This window comes from Salmo salar, chromosome ssa04, assembly GCF_905237065.1.
Source record: "Salmo salar chromosome ssa04, Ssal_v3.1, whole genome shotgun sequence".
NCBI lineage: Eukaryota > Metazoa > Chordata > Actinopteri > Salmoniformes > Salmonidae > Salmo > Salmo salar.
The window spans coordinates 69,484,154-69,505,746 of NC_059445.1; the positions used below are offsets into that span (position 1 = coordinate 69,484,154).

At 41.8% G+C, this 21,593-nt stretch overlaps 1 protein-coding gene across 2 annotated transcripts in view; it reads right to left on the bottom strand.

Moving 5' to 3' along the window:
• LOC106603746 (double C2-like domain-containing protein beta) overlaps positions 1-21,593 on the bottom strand; it is a 189,396-nt gene that overhangs the window by 107,258 nt on the left and 60,545 nt on the right. For both annotated transcript variants that reach the window (XM_014197801.2, XM_014197802.2), the window contains exon 2: positions 511-590. In XM_014197801.2, the coding sequence (XP_014053276.1) occupies positions 511-590 (80 nt within the window). The remainder of the gene's footprint in view (positions 1-510; positions 591-21,593) is intronic.

The following is a 21,593-nucleotide window of genomic DNA, read 5'->3' on the forward strand; positions in this document are numbered from 1 at the left end:
TATGGTCCCATTTACAGGCTGGGTTTAAAGCAGAATAAATTGCAAACATCTGACTATTTAACAAGAAACATACCATTTATTCCCTGTCATTTTGCAAAGTTAGTTAGAGACCAGCTACCTACTATATTGCCATGTATGGATCGAAATATGTACTGCTATTGAGCCCCGGACCTAGGTACTTAAATGGAATTGCTCCAATGACTACCAAGCAATACAAATGTGAGTGTCAATACTACATCTACTATTTCGACAAGCATTACGACAAGGATATAGTTTTAACTTGACAACATGGGGTAACAGCTTAATAGCACTGATTGGTAATGAATTAACAACTGATATAACTAATTAACCTATGAGATGTTGATCCATGCTTGGGGTGGTTCTGGTTGTGTGTGTGTGTGTGTGTGTGTGTGTGTGTGTGTGTGTGTGTGTGTGTGTTTTTACATTGGTTAACCCTAAACCATGGAAACAATATCCCGTTGAATGACAAACATCATCATGGATGCTCACCTTGGCTTTGTTGATGGTACAGTGCAAAGCGTTGTTTTCCTGGTCATACAGTAAACTGAAGTCCAGGGTCCCCAACGTAGCTTTAGGAGAGAGAGAGAGAGCGAGAGGAGAACATTTTTTATAGATATCAGAGCAGAGATGGCTTCAACTACACACTATGGAAGAAAGAGAGAAAGAGGAGACTACAACAGAAATCAGACGACAGAGTGGAGATGCCTTCAACTGCTTGCTTCAAACACACCACAACTGTGTTTAACCTCACTTCATATAGACCTGTCTGCCAATATAGAGTAGAACATATTTCATGCCTGATCTACTCCATAGGGTCCATCTGGAGTATAAACTCTTCCAAATGTTTCATTAACTACATGATCATACAAAATAATCCTTTCATTAGCCCCATAAAGGCCTGTTCCACAGCATGGCCCAACACCTAAAATAGCATTACATTCTGCCACTTCCTGTCAGAGAGACCGTTAGTCCAAGACCTTGATACCGCCTTTGTTTGTCTTCTCGCTGGCATCTGGAGGGTGCATTAATTCAATAAACATTGCAACACGTTTGCCCATGGAGGTTGTGTGTGTGCGCGTGATGCTGCGTAGAAAGGCAACAGAGGACACCAGAGGGATTAAACCAGGTTTGTTTTCGATTATCGAGATTGGCGCCCGGGCCGTGACTTCAATCTCTAATACATTTATGAGATGCTGGGGGTACGGCATTCAGCGGAGGCCTGTGCTCTTTTTTTCCTGTGGAATTGCCTCTCAAATTTGTTTTTCCTCCTACTGTCCCTTCATCACCCCCACCAACAATGTTCTTCCCCTTCGTTGCCTCGTAGCACGTAGCTTGTATCAAATCCATTACGCAATGTCGTGTCATTATTTCTGTGCTCTAAAAAGGAACATATCCCTGCAGGCAGCATTTTCCCAACAGCAATCACGCAGAGAGGGGGAGAGGGAGCAAAAATTGGCAGGTAATAAAGCCATTACGCAAAATTCAGGGAGGCGTGCAACTGTATGGATCTGGCCGATACACTCCTCCCGTATCTATTCCCATCTATTCAATGGCTAAACATGTCTCTCTCGAACTAAAAGTGCTCTGTGCTTTTGGTTTTCGTATTGCAAAGCTATCAATTGGTTTCCTCAAAGGCTTGAAAATCCTGGGGCAAAAACATGTTTCCGTACTATAACGGACCGTCTGTATTCTTTGCATGGGAAATACGGTAAGCCAATACATACAGTATGGCCGGAGCCACAGGTTGTCTCGCCACAGCATGGCTTTCAGCTGTCTGATGACCGTTTGGCCTCTCAGGTCATTAGATGTGTTAGTACCTCAATGTTCTGCAGTTTTATGTGTTTCACATCCATGGGTGGCTTTCCTGGTACGTATAACTGTAAGGGTAGAGTACCTACTGCTCTAGTTTGGCAGCTTGTGTTATGTCACTTGCAACCTCTACACTGCAAAGTGGTGTAGCAGCAACCTACAAATAGGAAGAGAAGGAGCACAGTGACCTACAGACCAACTAACAAACAACGAATGACATCACAGGAAGAGAAGAAGCAGCACAGTAAACTACAGACCAACAAACAAACAATGAATGACATCACAGGAAGAGGAGAAGGAGCACAGTAACCTACAGACCAACAACAAGCAGGAAGTCTCTCAATGTGCATGCAGATACAGCCAGTCAAAAACATAACAGACAGCTGATCGAATCCATGTCCGCAGAAAGTTCACTGCAACAAAGCATTGAAAGGCTCATTGGAGTGATGTTAAGAAAATCATTTCCGCCGCATAAATTATAACTCTGGCTGTGGGGACAGCCGGTAATTAAGGGAAATGTCAATAATACAAAGCGCGCGCCTTTTGGAGCGGGAGCCAGACAAGAGGAGTCATTTTAATATAACACAGTCTAATTCATCAGCACTGACTGGCAGCAGCCTTGGCTTGGTGCAGCCGTCCATCCCCATCTTACACAGCATTTTTCTTTGATTCCATAAACGGTGCCCAACGTTTAGGCCTACCACTTTGTGATTAACCTTAGCGTGCCGGCCTAGTCTACAGTGCCGTAGAAAACGTTGAATCTTTCTCCCCGTTGTGCATATTAGAAAGCACTTTGTGGGTGCATTAGTGGGCTAGGAGAGCCAGGCTATCGCCTCGTTTTTCTTTTGTCGGGGCACTCAGTGGCTGCCGAGAGAAAGATGTACACATAAATGCCATAGTTAGATGTATGTGTGTGTTCAAGTTTGTTTATTTGTCATATATACATGATATACAGTACATGGAGTACATGCTCCCTTGCAGGTTCACCACATGACAATGCAACAACTATAGGAAAGTAAGTTAACCTGTTGGGGCTAGGGGGCAGTATTTTCACGGCTGGATAAAAAACCGTACCCGATTTAATCTGGTTACTAATCCTACCCAGTAACTAGAATATGCATATACTTATTATATATGGATAGAAAACACCCTAAAGTTTCTAAAACTGTTTGAATGGTGTCTGTGAGTATAACAGAACTCATTTGGCAGGCAAAACCCTGAGACATTTTCTGACAGGAAGTGGATACCTGATGTGTTGAATTACCTTTAAGCCTATGCCATTGAAACACACAGGGGCTGATTAATGTTTTGGCACTTCCTATTGCTTCCACTAGATGTCACCAGCCTTTACAAAGTGTTTTGAATCTTCTACTATGAGATCTGACCGAACAAGAGCCATGGAACGGTGATGGCCGATTAGACTCTGGCGCGCGAGGTCATGTTGGGTACCCTCGTTCCAAAACGTTTTAAAAGAGAATGCATTCGTCCACCTTGAATATTATTCATGTTCTGTTTAAAAAAGGCCCTAATGATTTATGCTATACAACGTTTGACATGTTTGAACGAACGAAAATATATTTTTTCCCCTCGTTCATGACGAAAGTCCGGCTGGCTTAGATCATGTGCTAACAACACAGATCTTTTTGGATATAAATGATGAGCTTTTTTGAACAAAACTACATTCGTTATGGACCTGTGATACCTGGAAGTGACATCTGATGAAGAGAATCAAAGGTAATGGATTATTTACATAGTATTTTCGATTTTAGATCTCCCCAACATGGCGGCTAGTCTGTATCGCAACGCGTATTTTTCTGGGCGCAGTGCTCAGATTATTGCAAAGTGTGATTTCCCAGTAAGGTTATTTTTAAATCTGGCAAGTTGATTGCGTTCAAGAGATGTAAATCTATAATTCTTTAAATGACAATATAATATTTTACCAATGTTTTCTAATTTTAATTATTTAATTTGTGGTGCTGACTTGACTGCCGGTTATTGGAGGGAAACGATTTCCTCAACATCAATGCCATAGTAAAACGCTGTTTTTGGATATAAATATGAACTTGATAGAACTACAAATGCATGCATTGTCTAACATAATGTCCTAGGAGTGTCATCTGATGGAGATTGTAAAAGGTTAGTGCATCATTTTAGCTGGTTTTATGGTTTTGGTGACCCTGTCTTTGAATTGACAAAACATTACACACAGCTATTGTCAATGTACTCTCCTAACATAATCTAACTTTATGCTTTCGCCGTAAAACCTTTTTGAAATCGGACAACGTGGTTAGATTAAGGAGATGTTTATCTTTCAAAGGGTGTAAGATAGTTGTATGTTTGAAAAATTTGAATTTTGACATTTATTTGGTTTCAAATTTGCCGCTCTTGAAATGCACCTGCTGTTGATGGAGTGCACCACGGGGGGGACGCTAGCGTCCCACCTAGCCCAATGAGGTTAATAAGAATAATAACAATAAAAGCTCAATTAATAAAAATAGGACACAAATTGCCTTTCTCTCAGAGAGAAAGAGAGCGAGAGATGGCACTGGCCGCCTAATTCCGCTGGTGTGTGTGTGTGTGTGTTAGTCTTGCCTGATGAGCCAAAAGCTTCATTAAAAGCTTTCGGGGCGCCGCACAACATTAAATCCCTTCCCCGCGCATTTCCTGGTGACGCACAGATCGAGGCTTCTCAACGGTTACCTACATTTGGAAGCACATTAAGAGACGGTGTCAGAGAGCCCATCAAGAAAATGAGCACTCCTCTCCTCTCGGCCAAAAACAGCAACAGCAGACAAAGCGTTTCATTATGTGGTTGACAAAAGGGCCACCATTGTTCAGGCGCGGCCAACATTGGGGCCTCTGAGTGCTTAATCAAAGCTCATCTAGTTCAATTAAAATGAATAAAATATTAATTAAGGCTGTGGGTATCGCCTAAATGGGCCTCTTCACTGGGCCTAAGCGTCTGGACAAGTCCTCCTCGATCGTCACTAAACACGACCCTATTACCATAATCATATTTCCATTGTGCCCCACAGAAGTCAGGTGGTAAACAACCCGGTTATCTCCATGGTGATCAAGGAGGGCAAGAAAAAAAGAGAAAAGAAACAGGCCTCTTGTTGTTGTTGGTGGCGAACGGATCGCAGGAATCCTAGGACATGCCGGCGGGCGTTACTGTAAAACTAATGATAAAATGTCAAAGCCATAAAAGCTCAAAAGAGAGAAAGGAAATATTTGGATTCGAGTAGCCAGGGTGCAGGGAAGAGCAATATTATACCTGACCCAGAATCTTTTAGTCCACTCCTGGGGTCGGTGGCATTATCAAATGCAGAAAACGATTCCTTGCCTTGACAGAAACCACAATCGTACTGCGCTTCATATCAAATGGGTGACTAAGGCTTAAAGTGAATGAAACTATGGAAATCAGGATGTGATACTGTACGGTTGGAGGCAATAATAACGCTAATAGACCTGTGCTGTCTGATGTGAAAGAAAGACAGTGTCATTAATGCAAGTGTCATTAATGCAAGATGTAAAGAGTATGTCTGGGCACTCAAGGTACAATAGTGTAAATCATTGTCTTATAAACAAATAGAATGGCAACAGTATTTTCAGTGCATTCGGAAAGTATTCACACCCCTTCCATTTTTCCACATTTTGTTATGTTACAGCCTTATTCTAAAATGGATTAAATAATACAAATTCCTCATCAATCTACAAACAATAACCCATAATGACAAAGCGAAAACAGGTGTAAAAAAATAAATATATATACCTTATTTACATAAGTATTCAGACCCTTTGTTATGAGACTCGAAATTGAGCTCAGGTGCACTCTTTTTCCATTGATCATCCTTGAGATGTTTCTACAACTTGACTGGAGTCCACCTGTGGTAAATCCAAATGATTGGACATGATTTGGAAAGGCACACACCTGTCTATATAGGGTCCCACAACTGACAGTGCATGTCAGAGCAAAAACCAAGCCATGAAGGTGAAGGAATTGTCCGTAGAGCTCTGAGACAGGACTGTGTCGAAGCACAGATCTGGGGAAGGGAACAAAACAATTTCTGCAGCATTGAAGATCCAAGAACACAGTGGCGTCTGTCATTCTTAACCTGTTGGGTCTAGGGGGCAGCATTTGCACGTCTGGATAAAAAAAATGTACCCGATTTAATCTGGTTACTAATCCTACCCAGTAACTAGAATATGCATATACTTATTATATATGGATAGAAAACACTCTAAAGTTTCCAAAACTGTTTGAATGGTGTCTGTGAGTATAACAGAACTCATTTGGCAGGCAAAACCCTGAGACATTTTCTGACAGGAAGTGGATACCTGATGTGTTGTATTGACTTTAAAGCTATCCCATTGAAAGACACAGGGGTTTAGGAATATTTTGGCACTTCCTATTGCTTCCACTAGATGTCACCAGCCTTTACAAAGTGTTTTGAGTCTTCTGGAGGGAGATCTGACCGAACAAGAGCCATGGAACGGTGATGTCCCATTAGACACCTGGCGCGCTACTTCATGTTGGGTACCCTCGTTCCAATACGTTATAAAAGGCTATGCATTCGTCCACCTTGAATATTATTCATGTTCTGGTTAAAAAAGGCCCTAATGATTTATGCTATACAACGTTTGACATGTTTGAACGAACGGAAATATATTTTTTCCCCTCGTTCATGACGAGAAGTCCGGCTGGCTTACATCATGTGCTAACGAGACGGAGATTTTTGGACATAAATGATGAGCTTTTTTGAACAAAACTACATTCGTTATGGACCTGTGATACCTGGAAGTGACATCTGATGAAGAGAATCAAAGGTAATGGATTATTTACATAGTATTTTCGATTTTAGATCTCCCCAACATGACGTCTAGTCTGTATCGCAACGCCGTATTTTTCTGGGCACAGTGCTCAGATTATTGCAAAGTGTGATTTCCCAGTAAGGTTATTTTTAAATCTGGCAAGTTGATTGCGTTCAAAAGATGTAAATCTATAATTCTTTAAATGACAATATAATATTTTAACAATGTTTTCTAATTTTAATTATTTAATTTCTGACGCTGACTTGACTGCCGGGTTATTGGAGGGAAACGATTTCCTCAACATCAATGCCATAGTAAAACGCTGTTTTTGTATATAAATATGAACTTGATAGAACTAAAAATGCATGCATTGTCTAACATAATGTCCTAGGAGTGTCATCTGATGGAGATTGTAAAAGGTTAGTGTATCATTTTAGCTGGTTTTATGGTTTTGGTGACCCTGTCTTTGACTTGACAAAACATTACACACAACTCTTGTAAATGTACTGTCCTAACATACTCTAAATTTATGCTTTCGCCGTAAAACCTTTTTGAAATCGTAAAACGTGGTTAGATTAAGGAGATGTTTATCTTTCAAATGGTGTAACATAGTTGTATTTTTGAAAAATTTGAATTTTGACATTTATTTGGATTCAAATTTGCCGCTCTTGAAATGCACCTGCTGTTGATGGAGTGCACCACAGGTGGCACGCTAGCGTCCCACCTAGCCCCAAGAGGTTAAATGGAAGAAGTTTGGAACCACCAAGACTCTTCCTAGAGCTGGCCACCTGGCCAATCTGAGCAATTGGGGAGAAAGGCCTTGGTCAGGGAGTTGACCAAGAACCCAATGGTCACTCTGACAGAGCACCAGAGTTCCTCTGTGGAGATGGGAGAACCTTCCAGAAAGACAACCATCCCTGCAGCACTCCACCAATCAGGCCTTTATGGCAGAGTGGCCAGACGAAAGTCACTCCTCAGTAAAAGGCACATAACAGTCCGCTTGGAGTATGCCAAAAGGCACCTGAAGGATTCTCAGACCATGAGGCACAAGATTATGTGTTCTGATGTAACCAAGACCAAGAACTCTTTGGCCTGAATGCCAAGCGTCACGTCTGGAGGAAACCTGGCACCATCCCTACGGTGAAGCACGGTGGTGGCAGCATCATGCTGTGGGGATGTTTTTCAGTGGCAGGGACTGGGAGACTAGTCAGGGTCGAGGGAAAGATGAACGGAGAAAAGTTCAGAGAGGTCCTTGATGAAAACCTGCTCCAGAGTGCTCAGGACCTCAGACTGGGGCGAAGGTTCACCTGCCAACAGGACAACAACCCTAAGCACACAGCCAAGACAATGCAGGAGTGGCTTCGGGACAAGTCTCTGAATGTCTTTGAGTGGCCCGGCCAGAGCCCGGACTTGAACCCGATTGAACATCTCTGGAGAGACCTGAAAATAGCTGTGCAGCGACGCTCTCCATCCAACCAGACAGAGCTTGAGAGGATCTGCAGAGAAGAATGGGAGAAATTCCCCAAATACAGGTGTGCCAAGCTCATAGCGTCATACCCAAGAAGACTCGAGGCTGTAATCGCTGCCAAAGGTGCTTCAACAAAGTACTGAGTAAAGGGTTTAAGTACTTATGTACAGTTGAAATTGGAAGTTTACAAACACTTAGGTTGGAGTGATTAAAACTAGTTTTTCAACCACTCCACAAATTTCTTGTTAACAAACTGTAGTTTTGGCAAGTCAGTAAGGACATCTACTTTTGTGCATGACACAATTTTTCCAACAATTGTTTACAGACAGATTATTTCACTGTATCACAATTCCAGTGGGTCAGAAATTTACATAAATTAAGTTGACTGTGCCAATAAACAGCTTGGAAAATTCCAGAAAATGATGTCATGGCTTTGAAGCTTCTGATAGGCTAATTGACATCATTTGAATCAATTGGAATTGTCCCTGTGGATGTATATCAAGGCTTACCTTCAAACTCAGTGCCTCTTTGCTTGACATCATGGGAAAATCAAAAGAAATCAGCCAAGACCTCAGGAAAAAAATTGTAGACCTCCATAAGTCTGGTTCACCATTGGGAGCAATTTCCAAACGCCTGAAGCTACCACGTTCATCTGTACAAACAATAGTATGCAAGTATAAACACCATGGGACCACACAGCCGTCATACCTCTCAGGAAGGAGACGCTTTGTCTCCTAGAGATGAACCCTACCTAGGTGCAATAAGTGCAAATCAATCCCCGAACAACAGCAAAGGGACTTGTGAAGATGCTAGAGGAAACAGGTTCAAAAGTGTCTATATCCACAGTAAAACGAGTCCAATATTGACATAACCTGAAAGGCCGCTTAGCAAGGAAGAAGCCACTGCTCCAAAACTGCCATAAAAATGCCAGACTACGGTTTGCAACTGTACATGGGGACAAAGATCGTACCTTTTGGAGAAATATCCTCTGGTCTGATGAAACAAAAATAGAACTGTTTGGCCGTAATGACCATCGTTATGTTTGGAGGAAGAAGGGGGAGGCTTGAAAGCCGAAGAACACAATCCCAACCATGAAGCACGGGGGTGGCAGCATCATGTTGTGGGGGTGCTTTGCTGCAGGAGGGACTGGTGCACGTCACAAAATAGATGGCATCATGAGGTAGGAAAATTATGTGGATATAATGAAGCAACATCTCAAGACATCTGTCAGGAAGTTAAAGCTTGGTCGCAAATGGGTCTTCCAAATGGACAATGACCCCCAAGCATACTTCCAAAGTTGTGGCAAAATGGCTTAAGGACAACAAAGTCAAGGAGTGGCCATCATAAAGGCCTGATCTCAATCCTACAGATAATTTGTGGACAGAACTGAAAAAGCGTGTGCGAGCAAGGAGGCTACCCGAAACATTTGACCCAAGTTAAACAATTGAAAGGCAATGCTACCAAATACTAATTGAGTGTATGTAAACTTCTGACCCACTGGGAATGTGAGGAAAGAAACAAAAGCTAAAATAAATCATTCTCAACTATTATTCTGACATTTCAAATTCTTAAAATAAAGTGGTGATCCGAACTGACCTAAGACAGGGAATTTTTACTAGGATTAAATGTCAGGAATTGTGAAACACCTTAGCCAAATACATTTAAACTCAGTTTATGTAAACTTCCGACTTCAACTGTAAATGTAATATTTACGTTTTTTATTTTTAATACATTTGCAAAAATTTATGAAAACCTGTTTTTGCTTTGCCATCATGGGGTATTGTGTGTAGATTGATGAGGGGAAAAATAATTTTATTAATTTGAGAATAAGGCTGTAATGTAACAATATGTGGAAATAGTCAAGGGGTACGAATACTTTCCGAATGCACTTTATATCTATCAATCACAGTGTGCTCCAAAAGTATTGGGACAGTGATTATCCATAATCATGGTAGCATCCACATTAATGTAGAAGTGTTTCGAAAATTATTCTAATTCTTATTTACAAAAATTACAAGTACAAAAAGTGCTGCAATTTCTAAACGGTTCACCCGATATGGATGACAATACCCTCATATTAAACCTGACAGTCTGCACTTTAACTTCATAGTCATGATCTAATTTCAAATCCATTGTGCTAGAGTACAGAGCCAAAACAAACCAAAGGTTCTCAACTATCCCAATACTTTTGGAGCTCACTGTATTTCTAATTATAAATTCCAGCATTTACAATTGCATGCAGACCGTATCTCACAAGTGAAAGGCCTGTCATTGGAATAGCATCATTACATGATTATCTAAAAAGGTTTCCCGCTGACCTTTTCAAAGACTCATCTTTGACATTTTGCAAATTTGACAGTATTTGATGGCATTTGCACCCAGACACCGCTTTCTTCTCTGTGTAAAGATGTCCTATTTGACAGAAATCAGAGTTTCTTAATATGAGAAGAAAGCATATGATGATTGTGTCTTGAATCTGTCTATTATGTGATGATTACACCGTCTGATTCTTAAACTATTGGGTATGAATAAGTGCAAATGCAGCAAAAAAAGAAACGTCCCTTTTTCAGGACCCTGTCTTTCAAAGATAATTTGTAAAAATCCAAATAACTTCACAGATCTTCATTGTAAAGGGTTTAAACATTGTTTCCCATGCTTGTTCAATGAACCATAAACAATTAATGAACATGCACCTGTGGAACGGTCATTAAGACACTTAAGGTCACAGTTAGGTAAACTTAGGACACTAAAGAGGCCTTTCTACCGAAAAACACCAAAAGAAAGATGCTCAGGGTCCCTGCTCATCTGCGTGAACGTGCCTTAGGCATGCTGCAAGGAGGCATGAGTACTGCAGATGTGGCCAGGGCAATAAATTGCAATGTCTGTACTGTGAGACGCCTAAGACAGCGCTACAGGGAGACAGGACGGACAGCTGATTGTCCTCGCAGTGGCAGACCACGTGTAACAACACCTGCACAGGATCAGTACATCCGAACATCACACCTGCAGGACAGGTACAGGATGGTGTCATGACGTTGCCCTCTTTGGGTTTTCTATGCACCATCCCCCTACCTCTGTCTCCCACACCCAGGCTCTGTGAGAGCGGTTGTAAATTCCTAAGAGAATGTCCTGCCTCATGGCCACAGTATGGAGACAGAGTGAGTTTTCATAGACCAAACAAAGGAAGAATTCTTCTACCTCACAGAACTTGACAACTGAACAATATTCAGGTTCTGGAGAAGGTATAAAAGATCGGTGAAGAATCCAGTTATGAACTGGTCCATTTGGTACAATTTTGTGAAGCTCATGAGAGACAATACGGGCCACATTACCATGGCGCTGTTTATATAATAGCCTCAGTTGTGAGACTTACATCTAATGGTTGTATAAAATGAATGAATAAGGATAAAGCTATTTGGGATATGTTGGGATGCTTGTAATGATGTTAACCTGTTGGGGCTAGGAGGCAGTATTTTCACAGCCGGATAAAAAACGTACCGATTTAAACTGGTTACTACTCTTGCCCAGAAACGAGAATATGCATATAATTAGTATATTTGGATAAAAAACACTCTAAAGTTTCTAAAACTGTTTGAATGGTGTCTGTGAGTATAACAGAACTCATATGGCAGGCCAAAACCTGAGAAGATTCCATGCAGGAAGTGCCCTGTCTGACAATTTGTTGTCCTTCTGTTGCATCTCTATCGACATTACAGCATCTGTGCTGTTACGTGACACTTTCTAAGGCTTCCATTGGCTCTCTAAAGCGTTCAGAAAGTGGAATGACGTGTCTCCTGTCTCTGGGAAAAGTACAGCACCAGAGTTTGTAAGTGGCCTGCCTGGGGACAGTGAGACTGAGATGCGCGTTCATGAGACTTCTAAATTTTTTTCTTTCAGTCTTTGAATGAATACAACGTTGTCCGGTTGGAATATTATCGCTATTTTACGAGAAAAATAGCATAAAAATTGATTTTAAATAGTGTTTGACATGCTTCTAAGTACGGTAATGTAATATTTTGAATTTTTTTGTCACGAAATGCGCTCGCGCGTTACCCTTCGGATAGTGACCTGAACGCACGAAATAAACGGAGGTATTTGGATATAACTATGGATTATTTGGAACCAAAACAACATTTGTTGTTGAAGTAGAAGTCCTGGGAGTGCATTCTGACAAAGAACAGCAAAGGTAATCCAATTTGTCTAATAGTAATTCTGAGTTTAGGTTGCCCCAAACTTGGGGGGTGTCAAATTAGCTAGCCTGTGATGGCCGAGCTATGTACTCAGAATATTGCAAAATGTGCTTTCGCCGAAAAGCTATTTTAAAATCTGACATAGCGTTTGCATAAAGGAGTTCTGTATCTATAATTCTTAAAATAATTGTTATGTATTTTGTCAACGTTTATCATGAGTAATTTAGTAAATTCACCAGAAGTTTTCAGTGGGTATGCTAGTTCTGAACATCACATGCTAATGTAAAAAGCTGTTTTTTGATATCAATATGAACTTGATTGAACAAAACATGCAGGTATTGTATAACATAATGTCCTAGGAGTGTCATCTGTTGAAGATCATCAAAGGTTAGTGCTGCATTTAGCTGTGGTTTTGGTTTTTGTGACATACATGCTTGCTTTGAAAATGGCTGTGTGATTATTTTTGGCAGGGTACTCTCCTGACATAATCTAATGTTTTGCTTTCGCTGTAAAGCCTTTTTGAAATCGGACAATGTGGTTGGATTAACGAGAGTCTTATCTTTCAAATGGTGTAAAATAATCGTATGTTTGAGAAATTGAAGTTATAGCATTTTTGAGGTATTTGTATTTCGCGCCACGCGATTACACTGGCTGTTGATTAGGGTGGGACGCAAACGTCCCACTGGCCCAGAGAGGTTAATGTGAGAGAATTGTATTTCTGTTTAAAATTTCACTAAGTCATCGGCACGCCCCCATGAACAGACGGGACCTGGCGTCATGAGACAGCCTTTTTCTTTTATTCCGAATATAACCCCCACCCAGGTTTTCTATCACGAGACCGAGCTGACCTCAATTACGAGATGGCTAAAGGTTGGAGACCATGCATTCCTCTTTCTGAACTTTAACCATACCACGTGGTTAACCTGTTGGGTCTAGGGGGCAGCATTTGCACGTCTGGATAAAAAAAATGTGCCCGATTTAATCTGGTTACTAATCCTACCCAGTAACTAGAATATGCATATACTTATTATATATGGATAGAAAACACTCTAAAGTTTCCAAAACTGTTTGAATGGTGTCTGTGAGTATAACAGAACTCATTTGGCAGGCAAAACCCTGAGACATTTTCTGACAGGAAGTGGATACCTGATGTGTTGTATTGACTTTAAACCTATCCCATTGAAAAACACAGGGGTTTAGGAATATTTTGGCACTTCCTATTGCTTCCACTAGATGTCACCAGCCTTTACAAAGTGTTTTGAGTCTTCTGGAGGGAGATCTGACCAAACAAGAGCCATGGAACGGTGATGTCCCATTAGACACCTGGCGCGCTACTTCATGTTGGGTACCCTCGTTCCAATACGTTATAAAAGACTATGCATTCGTCCACCTTGAATATTATTCATGTTCTGGTTAAAAAAGGCCCTAATGATTTATGCTATACAACGTTTGACATGTTTGAACGAACGGAAATATATTTTTTCCCCTCGTTCATGACGAGAAGTCCGGCTGGCTTACATCATGTGCTAACGAGACGGAGATTTTTGGACATAAATGATGAGCTTTTTTGAACAAAACTACATTCGTTATGGACCTGTGATACCTGGAAGTGACATCTGATGAAGAGAATCAAAGGTAATGGATTATTTACATAGTATTTTCGATTTTAGATCTCCCCAACATGACGTCTAGTCTGTATCGCAACGCGTATTTTTCTGGGCACAGTGCTCAGATTATTGCAAAGTGTGATTTCCCAGTAAGGTTATTTTTAAATCTGGCAAGTTGATTGCGTTCAAAAGATGTAAATCTATAATTCTTTAAATGACAATATAATATTTTACCAATGTTTTCTAATTTTAATTATTTAATTTGTGACGCTGACTTGACTGCCGGTTATTGGAGGGAAACGATTTCCTCAACATCAATGCCATAGTAAAACGCTGTTTTTGGATATAAATATCAACTTGATAGAACTAAAAATGCATGCATTGTCTAACATAATGTCCTAGGAGTGTCATCTGATGGAGATTGTAAAAGGTTAGTGTATCATTTTAGCTGGTTTTATGGTTTTGGTGACCCTGTCTTTGACTTGACAAAACATTACACACAACTCTTGTAAATGTACTGTCCTAACATACTCTAAATTTATGCTTTCGCCGTAAAACCTTTTTGAAATCGTAAAACGTGGTTAGATTAAGGAGATGTTTATCTTTCAAATGGTGTAACATAGTTGTATTTTTGAAAAATTTGAATTTTGACATTTATTTGGATTCAAATTTGCCGCTCTTGAAATGCACCTGCTGTTGATGGAGTGCACCACGGGTGGCACGCTAGCGTCCCACCTAGCCCCAAGAGGTTAAACTCTTAGACTATCGATACCGACAGAATAAGAACAAGTCTTTGATATTAATTACTAGTCTGCAGCTAGGAGTTCGCTATCATTGAACGCGAAGACCGACGAAACCGCCATTCTATAACGACATGAATGAATGTCACTCTGAACTATCCATCCTAACCACGAGAGAGAGAGAGAGAGAGAGAGAGAGAGAGGACAAACTCTCCAACAGAAACAAACTTTTCAACAAAGATCCCGACGACACACTGAGCGTAAATATCTGTATTTATTGCAATTATTCCCAAATGAGTGAGCGTTCATGTGCAAAGGGTTAGCATTTCAATTGTTATAATTATCAACTCTGTAGTGTCTTCTCAACCTCCCCCACTCCCCTTTTGTCTAACAAGCCGCCATGCCGGTTTAGCCCACTAGGGAACATTCCTTTATCATTTCTTGTAACGATATCTACTGTTTGTTATGCATTTCTGTGAATTACTTAGTTAGTAAATAAATGATTTTAAGACAATTGATGTATGGATGACTCATAGTGAAGACTGGGTTCGTGCAGATAACCAACAATTTACGACGTTTGGAATGAGACTGACGTGAGGTAACTAATACGTCATTAATCAGAAGACTAATAGATCAGATATTATAATATCTGAAAGTTATATTAGGAAAATTATAACTTTGTAATCTGAATATTTTCCTTGGTGCCCCGACTTCCTAGTTAATTACAGTTACATGATTAATCAGGTTAATCGCATAATAATAATTACAGAGAGTTATTTGATAAATATGTCTTCAGTTTTAATGATGCCAAAGACACGACAATGGCCACAACTGCCCGAGTTACACCAGGAATGCACAATCCCTATCAGTGCAATAGGCTGAGAGAGGCTGGACTGAGGGCTTGTTGTTTGGTCCTTGCCTGGAGAATGTTATACCAGTACTATTGTTGTTAATTTTACAGAATGACCGCTCGCTCACTCACTCACTCACTCACTCACTCACTCACTCACCTTGCAAAATGTGATCTGTCACACCTGCTCCCGCTCCCTCTCTCTGGCACTCGAGGTAATAATGGCCGCCCATCATGACGCACACCTGTCACCATCGTTACGCGCATCAGCGCTTCATTGGACTCACCTGGACTCCATCACTTTATTGTCTCCCCTATATCTTTCTATTCCTCAGTTTCATCCCCGTGTCAGCATTAATGTCGTTATGTTTACTTTGTCCAGACACTGTTTTGTTTCATGTCTGTTATTTATTAAATATTCACTCCCTGTACTTGCTTCTCGTTTCCCAGCGACAGTCCTCACAGTGATCCACTGATTCAAATCGTCTTGTGCAGTAGTACAATTCTCTTTCACCTCAGGTAACTCAGGCAAGCAATAAAATCAGTTTTAAAAAACAGATAAAACAACACCTCAAGGAACAACACGGACTCTGAAGAGACACACACTACTTAGCATTGTTCATTTATTATTCTTTATTTTCTTCTTAAAATAGTAGTGTTCTTAGTTTAAATTTGTGTTGCTGTTGCTGTCCCTTAGTGTTGTGTATTTTGTCATGTTCTATGTTTTGTGTGGACCCCAGGAAGAATAGCTGTTGCTTCTTCAACAGCTAATGGAGATCTGAATAAAATCATACACGTTGAACATGAGAAAAATCTAAACATGTCTCAGTGTGATTCTCTATCACCTGTAAAGTCTTCTGTTGTTCTCTTCAGAACTCAGTAATATTAATGAATCCCTGTGAAGTCATGTGTTCGACATGACAGGAGCACTCACGGAGAGTAAAAACAATGCCTAGTTTATCTGTGTCACCGCAGACGCAGGTGTTTTTATCTTGTAACCTTGTAACCCATGCCACGTGTAATGACAGGTCTATGGTTGAAGAAGAACAACAAGTCTGTCTCAACGGTTAGGTCTATGTCCCAAAGATTCTAACAGTTAGTCAAGAACACGCCCAGTGGGTTACAGTACAGCTGTTGAAACATGTACCCAAATACTGCACATCCTCAAAACTGTGGAGTCAACTATGATGAATCAAATCAAAGACTTGAAGAACTGATAAGACGATGAACTGAATAAAATGTCATCAAGGACCTTTGCAAAAGGCCTCCTGCACTGACAACAACACGTCAGCACTGGGATGTATGGTGGCACTGTTGTTTGGTTGGGGAGAATTGAGAAAGTGACAGAGAAAGTGCTGCCTCAGCGGTAGTTGAATGGAGTCTACGGTAAATGTCGAGGTAAGGGATATTGCATTGTACAGTTCTGGGAAGGCACTTAATACATTCTGACAGAAACCAGGTGTGCCAGAGCCTGATAGCACAGGGGACAGGGGAGTCATGACAACATAAGTGTTTGGGGTGGTCAAGGACACGCAACATGAACACACATTGAGGGAAAGTCCTGGCCGTACACACGACAAACCATTCCACAGGGGTTTGACTGTAGATAAGAACTTAAATATCTAAAAGAAATGAATATAGCAGATCAGTTTGGCTACTCGCATGCAGCTAGTACACCTCACAGCCGTCCATTCCGTAACTAACTAAATCGATTTTTTGCTTAGACGGCTTACCTCAAAGTAAATGGTAATGGGAGATCTTGTACAATATATAGGCGAATTGTTGGTGTATAAATAGATTTAATAGTGGTGCTGGTAGAGCCATGGTAGAGGTCATGCTCCTCTATTAATTGCTCAGGAGGGCCATGAGAGGGTGACATTTAACCTTCTGACACTGTCACTCACTCCAAAGGGCTCTCATTAGAAAAACACACACACACACACACACACACACACACACACACACACACACACACACACACACACACACACACACACACACACACACACACACACACACACACACACACACACACACACACACAGTCTTCCCGACTGGTCTGTCTGTGTGAGAAGGAGAAGGACACAGACAGACTAGATAGTTTTTAGCAGGTGTGCTAGTATGAGTGTGTGTCTGTATATTGTATAAAATAAAAACATATTGGGCTGTGTCTGTTAGTGTGCATCTCCATGCACTTGTATGTGTGTTTGTGTGTACATGCTTGCATGCTTATAGGTGTGTGCCCCTGTTGCTCCCAATCTGAGGCTGAGGGGTAGCATGGTGTAAGGCATTATTGTCACCTCACCAAAGAGGGTAGTTTGCTTGAGAGCACACAGTCTAATGATACATACAGTACGACTCTTCCTATTTGATGCATGATCTTACTGAGGTGCTGAATCCCAACTAGAGAATCAACGAGGGACATCAAGAAGTAGAAGTAGATCTAGAAATCATGCATTGACGTCAATGGGAGATATGTGTGTGTTTATCAGGTTAGGATGCATGCAGACCTAAACTGAAGATATTGACATGACTCCCAGTGCACCAACAGAATTGATAGCAGCTAGAAGGCAATAACTAGTCTTTGGACAAATACGCCAAGCGTCCGTCACTAGAATGTAACATTTCTCAGGAGAATATCTATTGTTTTTACATCATAGATCAAATCCTAGGGAAACGAGGGTTGCGTTCCGATTCTCTACCCTTCGTTCAGAAGTGTGCGCTCGTTTACTCCCCCTCATGCATTTAGGGCCTGGAAGCATTTGATTGGTGCAAGCATAGCTGGAGGAAGTTTCCACCATATTCCTTACACCACTCCATTCCTTTTATATCCATGAGTGCACACTTCGGGAAAAGGGTATGGAATTGGAACACAGCCAAGGAACCACACAGATTGGTTCCAGACAGAGGGATTATGGGCCAGTCTGGAGTTTTTGTGGGGGGAGTCGCAGACAGATGGCGCAGCAACAGCGACAGCAGGTGAGCTTTGACAACATTCACAAAACTCTCCCCTCTTTTAATCTAGATGGTGTGTTGCCAAAGCCAGTGAGAGGTAATCCACGATTCAAATCAAATGAAATTGTATTTGTCACATGCTTCGTAAACAGTGACTAACAGTGAAATGCTTACTTACGGGAACTTCCCAACAATGCAGAGAAAGAAAATAGAGAAATAATAGAAAATTAACACACATAATAACAAAAGTAATAGATACACAATGAGTAATGATAACTTGACTATACACATGGGGCACCAGTACCGAGTCGATGTGCAGGGGAACGAGGTAATTGAGGTGTATATACACGATATATACAAATGTATGTGGACACCCCTTCAAATTAGTGGATTCGGCTATTTCAGCCACACTTGGTACTGACCTGTGTATAAAATCGAGCACACCGCCATGCAATCTCCATAGACAAACAGTGGCAGTAGAATGGCCTTACTGAAGAGCTCAGTGACTTTCAACATGGCCCTCCGTCAAAGGATGCCACCTTTCCAACAAGTCAGTTCGTCAAATTTCTGAACCTGCTAGAGCTGCACTGGTCAACTGTAAGTGCTGTTATTGTGAAGTGGAAACATCTATGAGCAACAACGGCTCAGCCGCGAAGTGGTAGGCCACACAAGCTCACAGAATGGGACAGCCGAGTGCTGAAGCGCGTAGCACGTAAAAATTGTCTGTCCTCGGTTGCACCACTCACTACAGAGTTCCAAACTGCCTCTAGAAGTAACATCAGCAAAATAACTGTTCGTCGGGAGCTTCATGAAATGGTTTCCTTGGCCGAGCAGCCGCACACAAGCCTAAGCCATTTGACTCTGGAGCAGTGGAGACGTGCTCTCTGGAGTCTCTAGCAGTCTGATGGACGAACTCCATATTAATGCCCATGATTTTGGAATGAGATGTTCGACGAGTAGGTGTTCACATACTTTTAGTCACGTAGTGTATGAACATATAACTAGGAATAAGCGATAAACAGTAGAAGCAGCATTATGTGATGAGTCAAAAAAAGTTTGTGTAAAAAGGGTCAATGCAGATAGCTACCCAAACTAAACTCATCAAAAAAAGAAACGTCCCTTTTTCAGGACCCTGTCTTTCAAAGATAATTAGTAAAAATCCAAATAACTTCACAGATCTTCATTGTAAAGGTTTTAAAACACTGTTTCCATGCTTGTTCAATGAACCATAAACAATTAATGAACATGCACCTGTGGAACGGTCATTAAGACACTAACAGCTTACAGAATGAAGGCAATTGAGGTCACAGTTATGAAAACTTAGGACACTAAAGAGGCCTTTCTACTGACTCTGAAAAACACCAAAAGAAAGATAACCAGGGTCCCTGCTCAACTGCGTGAACGTGCCTTAGGCATGCTGCAAGGAGGCATGAGGACTGCAGATGTGGCCAGGGCAATAAATTGCAATGTCTGTACTGTGAGAGGCCTAAGACAGCGCTACAGAGAGATAGGACTGACAGCTGATCGTCCTCGCAGTGGCAGACCACGTGTAACAACACCTGCACAGGATCGGTACATCCGAACACCACTGCCCGAGTTACACCAGGAACGCACAATCCCCCCATCAGTGCTCAGACTGTCCGCAATAGGCTGAGAGAGGCTGGACTGAGGACTTGTAGGCCTGTTGTAAGGCAGGTCCTCACCAGACATCACCGGCAACAACGTCGCCTATGGGCACAAACCCACCATCGCTGGACCAGACAGGACTGGCAAAAAGTGCTCTTCACTGAGGAGTCTCAGTTTTGACTCACCAGGAGTGATGGTCGGATTGGCGTTTATCGTCGAAGGAATGAGCGTTACACCAAGACCTGTACTCTGGAGCGGGATCGATTTGGAGGTGGAGGGTCCGTCATGGTCTGGGGCGGTGTGTCACAGCATCATCGGACTGAGCTTGTTGTCATTGCAGGCAATCTCAACGCTGTGCGTTACAGGGAAGACATCCTCATCCCTCATGTGGTACCCTTGCTGCAGGCTCATCCTGACATGACCCTCCAGCATGACAATGCCACCAGCCTTACTGCTCGTTCTGTGCGTGATTTCCTACAAGACAGGATTGTCAGTGTTCTGCCATGGCCAGCGAAGAGCCCATATCTCAATCCCATTGAGCACGTCTGGGACCTGTTGGATCGGAGGGTGAGGGCTAGGGCCATTCCCCCCAGAAATGTACGGGAACTTGCAGCTGCCTTGGTGGAAGAGTGGGATATCATCTCACAGCAAGAACTGGCAAATCTGGTGCAGTCCATGAGGAGATGCACTGCAGTACTTAATGCAGCTGGTGGCCACACCTGATACTGACTGTTACTTTTGATTTTGACCCCCCCTTTGTTCAGGGACACATTATTCCATTTCTGTTAGTCACATGTCTGTGGAACTTGTTCAGTTTATGTCAAAATTGTTGAATCTTGTTATGTTCATACAAATATTTACACATGTTAAGTTTGATAAAATAAACGCAGTTAACAGTTTATTTTTTTGCTGAGTTTATGTAACTAACTATTTAGCAGTCTTATGGCTTGGGAGTAGAAGCTGTTCAGGGTCCTGTTGGTTCCAGACTTGGTGCATCGGTACTGCTTGCTGTGCGGTAGCAGAGAGAACAGTCTATGATTTGGGTTGCTGTAGTCTTTGACAATTTTAGGGCCTTCCTCTGACACCACCTGGTATAGAGGTTCTGGATGGCAGGGAACTCGGCCCCAGTGATGTCCTGGGCAGTACGCATTACCCTCCGTAGTGCCTTGTGGTCGGATGCCAAGCAGTTGCAATACCAAGTGGTGATGCAGTCAGTCAAGGTTCTCTCAGTGGTGCAGCTGTATAACTTTTTGAGGATCTGATGGCCCATAACAAATCTTTTTAGCCTCTTGAGAGGAAAAAGGTGTTGTCGTTCCCTCTTCATGACTGTCTTGGTGTGTGTGGACCATGATAGAGTCTTAGTGATGTGGACATCGAGCAACTTGAAGCTTTCGACCTGCTCCACTACAGACCCGTCGATGTGAATGGGGGTGTGCTCAGCCCTCCATTTCCTGTAGTCCACGATCAGCACATTTGTCTTGCTGACGTTGGTGGAGAGGTTGTTGTCCTGGCACT